General features: G+C 38.4%; 1 protein-coding gene across 1 annotated transcript in view; it reads left to right on the top strand.

Moving 5' to 3' along the window:
- The first annotated feature begins 423 nt into the window (after positions 1–423).
- CCDC152 (coiled-coil domain containing 152) overlaps positions 424–10,853 on the top strand; it is a 31,851-nt gene continuing 21,421 nt past the window's right edge. The window contains 7 exon segments of the mRNA XM_044232365.1: positions 424–502; positions 505–689; positions 691–823; positions 826–874; positions 2,909–3,002; positions 4,755–4,860; positions 10,702–10,770. Coding sequence (XP_044088300.1) covers positions 424–502; positions 505–689; positions 691–823; positions 826–874; positions 2,909–3,002; positions 4,755–4,860; positions 10,702–10,770 — 715 coding nt within the window.

Below are 10,853 nucleotides of genomic sequence, written 5' to 3'. Positions count from 1 at the left end.
CCAGGAGGTAGGCATTATTATTTAATGTCTATTTTACGGATTGGAGGCAGGTATACTTAAAAACTGGCCCAGGATCACCCGGCTGATAAACAAGAGTTTGGGGCTGGAATCCACACAGAGTCTATGCCCCTAACCATTAATTTACCAAGATAAAGCTTTGCAGGTGGGAGAGCAGATCCATCGCCAACCCTGGACCGCATCTCCATCACCTAGCACAGCCTCGGGTACCTCATAAGCCTATTTTGTAAGTTTTCTCGAATAAATATAGTTTATTATTTATTGATTCAACAGCGCTGACTCACTGGTCAACTTAAAGCCAATGTGATTTATTCTTTGATGGCGAAATAATTATGGATCTGGCAGCCACTGGGTGTCGAGTCCTGTCCTAGAAACTAGAGGAAACAACTTAGCGGCACGCGCCAGATGCTTGAGGCGAGCGAGGACCAAGGAGGCAAGCCCGGAGAGGAGGTGGAACGCGGGTGGAGGCGCAGGTGGGGCCAGGAGGGGGCGGGCCCGTTGCTGCGGGAACGGACTTCCGGGGAGGGGACAGCCGTGCGGGGCGGACCTGCACGCGGAGGAGGAGGAGGAGGCGTGGGAAACTTGGGGGACCTGTGAGCCGAGGCAAGTACGCTCCAGGCTTTTGGTCGGTGGGTTCGAAATTCCCACGTTTCCCTCGGAAATTCTTTTCTCCAACCCCCTCACAGTCTCCCAGCCCCGGGCAGCGTTTTGACCCAGCGACTCTCCGCGGCCCGGAGGTACGCAGCCCGCCGTCGAGCTGGGCTCCTCTGGCCCCCGGGACGCGGGTGGAGGGAGCGGCGCCCCGGGCTGCGACTGAACGAATTCAAGGAGGGCTGCGGGGCGGGGAGAAGAGGAGGTTCGGAGCCCGTCCTCTGGGCGGAGCACAGGCCCCTCAGAGCCCCGTGAGGGAAGGGGGACCGGGAGGCCCCACGCTAGTCGGCAGGGGGGTGGGGTGGAGGGCGGGGCAGAAAGTGGGGCTGTCACCCACCTGAGGGGATGTTTGACGCTGGGCCGCGGAGCTCACAAGTCAGTCTCTACTTCTCACCAAAGAATGTGACGGGCACGGAATCACCAGCTTGTCACCTCGTTTCAGGGGCAAGAAGGCCGCATCCACTGCAGAGAAAGGTCGAGGAAATTGGAGGGGGGGGGGAGGCTCTGAAGACACCTCGAAATGCACCCGAAATGCACCCGGTGGCTTTTCAGCCCGTGTGACAAACCCCCACGAGGAAGAGCATGAATATGGGCGATGGTTTTATAAAGAAAAACACTCCAAGAGTCGCATCAGAGCGGAGGAGTTGGGAGATAATCAAGCTGAAATTAAAATGAGTTTAATTCAAGAACTGGGATCTGAGACAGAACCGAAGTAAAAACCTTTTTTATTTAAAATGTTAGGAACCAAAAAGAAAAAAAAAAAAAGATGGGAGGGAAAATTTTGCATTAATTACTTCAAATTATCCTGTAGTTCTGTTAAAGAATAACAGTTTATCAAATAGTGATTTTTAAATTTTACCCCAAAAAGAATTTTGCTGGATTTATGGGATGCTATTACAATTATTCCTCTGCTTTAAAGACCACGTTGTAGCTTCCGAAGGGATTTTGTAGTTTTACTTGAAAATGTGATGAAGGATAATAATTTAATAAACTGAAAATATATAGCTAAAATTCTCTCCCTTAAAAACCACTAATAGTTTTTTTTTTTTTAAAGACTTTATTTATTTATTTGAGAGAGAGAGACAGTGAGAGAGAGCATGAGCGAGGAGAAGGTCAGAGAGCGAAGCAGACTCCCCATGGAGCTGGGAGCCCGATGTGGGACTCGATCCCGGGACTCCAGGATCACGCCCTGAGCCGAAGGCAGCCGTCCAACCAACTGAGCCACCCAGGCGTCCCACCACTAATAGTTGTTAATGACATATAATATCAAAAAGAGAAAGGAAATAGGATTTCTTTGCGATGTAACAAATTTTAGAGCAACGCCTGTTTTGAGGGACCTCATTTTAAACAAGAATATGACCCCTAAAATTACTGTAGGTAATTACTTTAGGAATTTACTTACCTTTTACTTTGGACTAGCTGCTGCTGCCACTTTCACACACCAAGCACTGGCACATGCTCTTTCCTCCGTCTAGAACGACTACATTTCAAATTTGTAGTTTCTCCTTCCAGTTTGCTTGTGAAAAGCCTAAAGACAAGTGTCCCATACTTTTTTAGACTGTATTAATCCTAATTCTTCTAGACACTCTCCTCCCCCCAAATGTAAATGTTGGCAGTTTTGCAAAAGTCCGTTTCTTCATCCTGACTGGATAAGTTTACCTCTGGAATTCTGTCGAATTTCTTATGATTAGTTCCATAGAATTAAAACACATTCTTCATTTAAACAGTTTGGTTCTACCCAGAGGAATTTTGGGGACAGGAGCATACATAATTTGGTATTACCAGGAAATACAGCAAAAAATATTTGTGTCATGATAGTTAACAAATATTATAAATGTCTTAAAATAAGAATACCTATATTTAAAAGTCGCACATCAGATTTAATAATACACCAGATTTTAAGTCCTGTCATACTGATGGCCAGATGAGTTGAACAGAGGCAGTTTTTTGTGTAATAGGAACAAATAACTTCTACATATACACATAACATTGCACTAGTTTTAGATTTACTTAGAGAAAACTTGACTGGGAAAGTCAAGTGGAGAGGAGTGGGGAAGACTAAATGCATTTGACTGTTATTAATAATGAGTATAAGAAAAAATTTCTGAGTGCAGTGGAGCTCAAGTAGGTGTTCCATGGGTGAAATACAGAAACTTCAGTATTTGAGTTATTACCATTATTATAATGCTTTAGCTTTTGTTTATTTCATCTATTTTTCATCTTATTTACTTTTCACTAGTTTAGACATGAGTGAAAGCAGCGAAGAATGTGTGAAAAAGATTAGCAGTGTGAATCTTGACAAACTTATAGATGACTTCTCACAGATAGAAAAGGTATGTAAAGATATAAAACAGTTGTAGTATAAAAGGAAAAAGTGAAACAGATTTTGCCAGTGGAAGGAGTTGGGGAAAAAAGAAAAATGTACCAAAAAAGAGAGTGGAAATATATTCTGCTAAGTCCCTTCTCTCTAATTTTTAAAATCCATATTTAAAATATATTTGGTTTTGAATCATTTATACTAATACATCAAAATGTTCTTGGGACAAGGAAGCAGTTGATATACTTTGGCTACAGTTAAAGGGGAAATATATACTTAAATGTTCAAAATGTCCATGAACCCAGGAATGTTTTAGTAAGAATTGAAATAGACTCAATCCTCAATGTATTGCCATTATGACTCATTCTTTTTTTTTTTTTTTTTAACTTTTTCCTAATCTGATCCTTTTTCCTTCTCTTTTGCCTAAAAATGGACCCATCTGAGGGATGCCTGGGGACTCAGTGGGTTGGGCCTCTGCCTTTGGCTCAGGTCATGATCTCAGGGTCCTGGGATGGAGCTGCATGGGGCTCCCTGCTCATCAGGGAGCCTGCTTCCTCCTCTCTCTCTCCGCCTGCCTCTCTGCCTACGCTGTCTGATCTGTCTGTCAAATAAATAAATGAAATCTTTAAAAAAAAAAATAAAAGATGTAGGTAGATAAGTGAAAGATTTGAGGAGTGAGTTTGTGAAGCAAAGGTGGGAAGAGGAATAATATCTACCTCTATTTTCTCTCTTACCATTCTTCTCTGTTCCTTCTATTCCTCTGCACAGTGTTGTATGACCATAATAAAATATATAATCATGATGTTGGGTATTTTGAGGTAACATTAGGAACTTTTTTAAAATGCTAAACTTGAATTTTCTTAACCAAGTGACTCTTTCCAAAATAAGAGAGAATAGAGAAAGAAATAAGAGGCATTGTTGGTGGCAAAGGAATTGATGCAAAGTTTTTAGAGATTATTCAGAAATATCTATCCTATCCTTAAATATTTTAAATAAAAAATATCGATTTCATGTGAGTGGTATTGTGATTGTATTAAGAATTTTATCTCTTAGAGATACATGTAGATGATTAGATTTATTGGTGAAATAACAATCTCAGGGAGTTGCTTTGTGATAAACTGAGAAGCAGAGAGAATAGGAAAGTGGGTAGAGATATAGATAAAATGAATTGATGATTTTTGAAGCTCTTCCAAGGGTATATGGCAGCTATTACACGATGCATAAAGATACCAAAAAGATGTTTATTCATTGTTTATAGTAGCAAAAAAAAAAGTGGAAACAACACAAATTACAGTATACTCATAAACAAAACTCAATGAAGCTCTTAAAAAGAATGAAGGAGACCTTTATGTGCTTATATGACATCATCTTCAAGATAACTGTTCTAAGTGGAACACCCAGGTGCAGAATAGAGTATAATATGATCCTTTCCTAGAGTTGTGGTCATAAAGTATTTTGGAAATATATGTAAGGAATTGTGAACCAGAGGACTGTGGATTAAATAATTGGAAATAAGGGGATTCAAGTTAAGTCCTACTGATTTTCATAACTCTTTATAACTGTTAGTCTGTTTTAATTTTTTCCCATGTTACTTTTAAAATTAAAAATAAATTAGGAAGTTGACTTGCATAAAATATATGCCAGACTTAATTATTAGACTTTTAGGTATTAAATGGTTTGTATTTTCATTAGTCTTCATGTCATTAGGTAAAAAAAATAAATAAAATAGCAGCATTGCTCTGGTAATAATATGTTATTTCTTCTACAGAAAATGATAGAAACCAGTGGAAAGAATAATATACTGGATATACAGTTGGAAAAAGCTAACTGTTTGTTAAAAGTAATGCAAACAAAGGAGGTCTCAATTAAAGAAGGTTAGTTCTTTGCTGCCTAAAGAAAGGCTAATTCTAATGAGTATTTTTTGGAAAACAGTGATTAATATTATACCATATATTTGTAAAATATTTTAAATTCACATAGAGCTTTCTGGGCTATCATTTCATTTTATCCTTACTGTAGCCCTGATGGATGGGATTGGTACTACCCCAGCCACCTCGGTAATGAAGAAACACCGAATGAAAGAGGTTAATCTATCTGAGGCCACAAAACTAAGAAATGGCAAATCCAAGGCTCAAAACCAAGGATAAAAATAACAGTTGAATTCCTGCCTTACAATTACACCAAAAGAAACTTCAGATGGGTCAAAAATTTTAGGGCCCAAAATGAGCTGTTCTAGTCCAAAGCTCTCCCTTTACTTTTGGGACAGCCAGGCCACGTGTACCTCTAAGCTTCCAACAGCCAGCTACCCTCCCTGCCGTGGCCCTGCTCTTGGTCTATCCTTCTTTGCCCACCCAGGAGCCTGAGAGCCTGGGTTCTCTGCAGGACAAGGTGCCGCTCTTTGAGAATGTCGCCTTGCTTTGTGGCACAGTGGTCTGGGACTACACACAGATAAACGAGTTTTAGCTGCACCGGCAGCCCTAAGGCCTTATAGTGCTTGGCTTCCCTGTGCAACCAGTTCAGGGCATCTGGAGAAGTCAAGAGAGCCTGAATTCCCTCAATTTCATCTGGTTGCGCAGTTCAAAACTGCAAAGATTACCAAAAACAAGAAAACTCTGAGAAACTATCACACCCAAGAGGACCCAAACAGACATGATGAATTTATGTCCTGTGGTACCATGAATGGGATTCTGGAATAGAAAAAGAACATAAGTTAAAAACTAAGAAAGCCTGAATAAAACATATATTTGACTTAATATATCAACATTGGTTCATTAATTATTAAAAAACATACCGTACTAATGTCAGATGTTTGTAGGAGAAACTGGGCATAGGATATTTGGCAATTCTCTATAATACCTTCCTGATTTTTCAGGATATATATTTAGTAGAAAACCATACTAAAAAAAGCGGGGGGAAAAATGAAACCACAGGGAAAAAAAAAATAGAAGAGAATATGGGTTTTTGTGGGGCTTTTGTATTTGTTTTTTAGTGCAGAGAAGTCCTCTCCAAATGGGACAGTCATCTGATTAAATAAATTATGGCACATTTATTTGAAATACTAAGCAGCTGATAAGAATAAAGTAGCTCCATATGATATAGAATAATCTCCAAGATACAGTAAATGGAAATAACAATGTTCACCACAGCATGCTATCATTTTTATGAAAATATCTTTGTACACACAAAACATCCTCTGCCTTACACAACTGTGTATCTCTAGAATGGTAAGCTGCAGCACCCTGGTAACAGTGCTTGCTTTGGGGGAAGGGAGACTGATTAGCCTGGGGCCAGAGATTGGAGAGAGAATCATTTTTCACTATATTACTGTGTTTCATGTGTATTTATTATTTGAAAAAAATAATTAAATACCTTTTAAAAATTCAGTTCTACTTATTCTCAATCTGATGGCCTTTACACTGGATAATACAGAGAAGTAAAAGAACTAGTGAGAATAACAGATTACAGAGCCAAGTGTGTACTAGTTCACTAAGAGAGAAAAAACTACATATATGATTAGATTTCAACAATAAAGAACGAGACCATCATATTGTATTTTCTGCATTTGATACCAGATAATTTCCACCAGTTCAAGATAATAATTAGTATTGAGAGCTAAGTGCCAAAAAAACCTTTTCATACATAATTGTATTCAACATTTCCAAGTGCTTTGTGAAATAGGTAATGTTCAAATTGCTAGTTAACGGCAGAGCCTAAATTTGAGCTCAAAATAAATATGTGTTTACTAAATTATACAATAGTATAATTAAGAACTAGGTTAATATTCTGAATGCTAATTTTTAAAAAATATTTTATTTATTTATTTGACAGAGAGAGAGAGAGATCACAAGTAGGCAGAGAGGCAGGCAGAGAGAGAAGGAGGGGAAGCAGGCTGCCCGCTGAGCAGAGAGCCCCATTCAGGGCTTGATCCCAGGATCCTGAGATCATGACCTGAGCCGAAAGCAGAGGCCTAACCCACTGAGCCACCCAGGTGCCCCTGAATGCTAATTTTTAAGAATAGGACAGTATTCATTATAAAATCCAACAGAAATGATGTGGGTAAATATTTGCAAAAAAATTTTTGTTAAAAATGTTTGTTAAATGTTTGTTAAAAGCCACTATTCTAAAATAATGAATGGTGGGGCGCCTGGGTGGCTCAGTGGGTTAAAGTCTCTGTCTTCAGCTCAGGTCATGGTCCTGGGGTCCTGGGATGAGCCCCGCATCCGGCTCTCTGCTCAGCAGGGAGCCTGCTTCCCCCTTTCTCTCTGCCTGCCTCTCTGCCTACTTGTGATCCCTGTCTGTAAAATAAATAAATAAAATCTTTTAAAAATTTTAAAATAACGTATAAGGTATTCTACCTTATAAACAGTTTTTATTGAACCAATTTCCTTTGGGGGGAAAAAGTGTCAAGAGAGCCACCTTGTGTTCATATTTTGAAAATACACATTTAAAAAAATCGAGAGTTTCAGTTCCAGGGTTCTGTTTCCAATTTGCTGATTATAGTTGGCCTTTGAAAAACACAGGTTTGAACTACATGAATCTACTTATATGCACATGCTTATTCATAAGTACAGTGCAATACTGTAAAGGTATTTTCCTTGTGATTTTTCTGATAATTTTCTTTTCCCTAGCTTACTTTTTTGTAAGAATATAGGCTATAATACATAGCATAAAATCAATTAACACATATTTTGTGTTATCAGTAAGGATTTAGTCAACAGTTGGCTATTAGTAAAGATTCCAAACTTTATTTTTTTTAAGATTTTATGTATTTATTCACGAGAGACAGAGGAAGAGAGGCAAAGCGAGAAGCCCAGTGTGGGACTCAGGTCCTAGGACCGTGGGATCATTACCTGAGCTGAAGGCATATATGCCCAACTGACTGAGCCACCCAGGTGCCCCAAACTTTTTTTTTTAAAGTAAACTCTACATCCAAAGTGGGGCTTGAACTCACAACCCTGAGATCAAGATCACATGCTCTAAAAACTGAGACAGCCAGGTGCCCCAGTAGTTAAGTTTTTGAAGAGTCAAAAGTTGCACTCAGATTTTCAACTGCACAAGAGTCAGCTGCTCTAAGCCCCATGTTACCCAAGGGTCAACTGTACTGAGATAGCTTCAGCCACCGTATTTCATGAATTGCTGGATTACTTCCTCTAGAAGGAAAAAAGAGAAATGATGGCAGAATCTATGCCTCCTTAATTTTTTTTTAAGATACTAAGTAATCACTACATTCATGGTGGGGCTCACAACTTAGAACCCTGAGACCAAGAGTCACATGCTTCACTGACTGAGCCAGCCAGGCACCCCCTTAATTTTCTAATCGTAGCAGCTAACATAGCAACATATGAAGTAGGCTATGTCAAATGTGAATTAACCATCATTCTGTTACTAGGGAATACCAAATGAGGGGGGAAAAAGTGGGGGGGAATGGTAGGAACTTTGAGTAGGTGGTAGGGATGGTAGAGGGTATGCATGGAGGAGTGAAAAACCACAGTAGTAGAACCTTATATCTACATAAAGATTTTAACTCTACAAAACACTTTGATTAGTTGAAAAAAGTACATAGAGACTCGGTGCCGACCTCTAAATGAAAGGCAAAGTTTTTCATTCTCCCCTCACGGTAGTGGTTCTTTCCTTCAGTCAATAAATAAAAATACTATTGAACACCTATGAAATAGTCACCATGTTAGATGACGGAAATATCAAAATTAATAAGAAATGATCTTTACCTGAAAGAATTCATCGTCTAGTGAAAGAAGCCACAATCAACTAAAATGAAATGAGCAAAGGAAAGGAGGTATATACAAATTCCTGAGAGACAGAGGAGACAAATAAAAACAATAACAGTGTTGAATGTTTGTGAATAAATTCAGAAAGTATCGTATTCTCATTTGGTTGTCAGAACCATCATATATATGAGACTAGTCTTATATGTGAGGGAGGAAGGGTATTATCCATAGTTTTATTTTACAGATAGAGAATGTAAAGATCAAACAGGTTAAGTAGATTGTCCAGCGTGTCATAGCTAGAGAGTGAAAAAGAGGAAACTCTATTCTTGTCGCTCAGACTCCAAGTTTCATGGTTTCATCAGCATATCCTATAATTCCTAAGGAAGTAGTGAAAAGCAGATTAACAGCAGGATTTAAAATGGGGAAAACCTATGTTCAAGTCCATCCTTTCCAATTACTAACTCTGGAATCCTGGGCAAGTAACCAAACTTCTATGGGTGACTGCCCCCCTCTTTATAAAATCAGGCTAATAATACCAGCCTCTCAGAAGCATTTTGAAAACTAATTGGGATAATGTTTATAATGTACTTAGTGTAATGCCTGACAGAGTGAACATTCAATAACTGGTATTTTTATACTAGATAACTTTTTATTATTAGATACAAATACATTATTTAATATTTAACTATCAAAACAGATGCCTATTGTCTGTTTTAACTATCAAAACAGACAAAACTAGAATGTCAGTCAGAATGTCATATGAGTGCATACTGGCTGAATGTCCATCTTCGGCCTCTAAAACTGAGTGAAAGAGAATAAGACTAATATTTATTAGCTGTTAAGCCAAGCACATTCGGTTGAAATTGTCCTACTTTAAAAGAAAAAAAAAGGAAAATTGTCCTTCAACTAGTAAACTGAAGCTTAAAGATATTAAAGATATTTTAAAGATATTAATTTACTCTTGTGAACTTTTCATCACTATGTATTTAGCTAGTATAATTGTAAACTTAAACTAGTGCAACCTGCGCTCCCGAAGCTTCAGTAAAAATTCAGTAGAAATTACTATCAGAAAGAATCTTTCTCTGATTCTGTTCCTGCCCTCTTTCCAGGGCCTCTAACCAATTCATATTTTCAGCACTCTTCTAGAGTGCTCCTGGGCTGGTGGTCTTTGTAAGTTCGAGTCTTTACTGCCTGACTGCTGGGGTTCAAGTTGTAGCTCTACTACTTAACTAATTATAAGTGTGACCTTGGGCAATTTACTAAACTTCTGCATGTCCGTTTCCTCAGAAGTAAAGTGAAACAAATATTAGGACCTACCCCTCAAGGTTAGGAGGGCTAACTTATTCAATATTTGCAAAGCACTTAAAATAGCAATATAATGTGTTATTTTCAGACTAGAGCTTTACCAACCTTTTCTTGCTTCAGTTTACTATAGTATTGCCTGTCTGTCAATCACTCAGCAAATATTTATGGAGTGTCTGCTATGGACCACAGCTACTCTAAATACTAGGAAGAAATGTGAACAGAACGGAAAATAGTCCCTGATATCCTGGGGCTTACAGCCAAGTGGACTGCTTGACTTAGAGAGGTTTCCAGCTCTGTTGCTACCCATTAAAGGCTTATCTATTGCTAGTTATAACCAAGAGTATATTGAAAACTTATATTCACATGACAGGGTGTAAAAGCTTTCAGTGAAGGCCCCAGAAGTGTTCCTTCCTTCTAAGGCAAATATTTTTAAAGCATATGGAGTGAGGGATCCCTCCTATGCTGAATTTATTGTAGGTAGAAAACTCATAACCAAATCCCAGGATGCACTTGACTTAAAGGGTGATTAAAAAGTACTTATTAAGTTATCTTTAAATTATCTACTTTGAGATTGCTAGTTGCCTTAAGATCTCATAATTGTCAATTAAGTATTTGAAGCCTTTTAACTTTGTGACAGTAGTTCTAAAATAAAAACAATTTTCAAATATGTCTTTCATATTTTAGAATGTGCTACTCTTCATAATATGATAAAAGGGCTACAACAGACCATTAAATCTCAACATGATTTGAGAGGTAAGTTAGAAAAAAAATCTCTAAAAATACGTTATATTTGAGTAGCTTTAAAAATAGAGTTTTTGCATCATTGACTGTAAGTT

This window comes from Neovison vison, chromosome 1, assembly GCF_020171115.1.
Source record: "Neovison vison isolate M4711 chromosome 1, ASM_NN_V1, whole genome shotgun sequence".
NCBI classification, from domain to species: domain Eukaryota; kingdom Metazoa; phylum Chordata; class Mammalia; order Carnivora; family Mustelidae; genus Neogale; species Neogale vison.
This window is presented reverse-complemented; position numbering and strand designations above follow the sequence as displayed.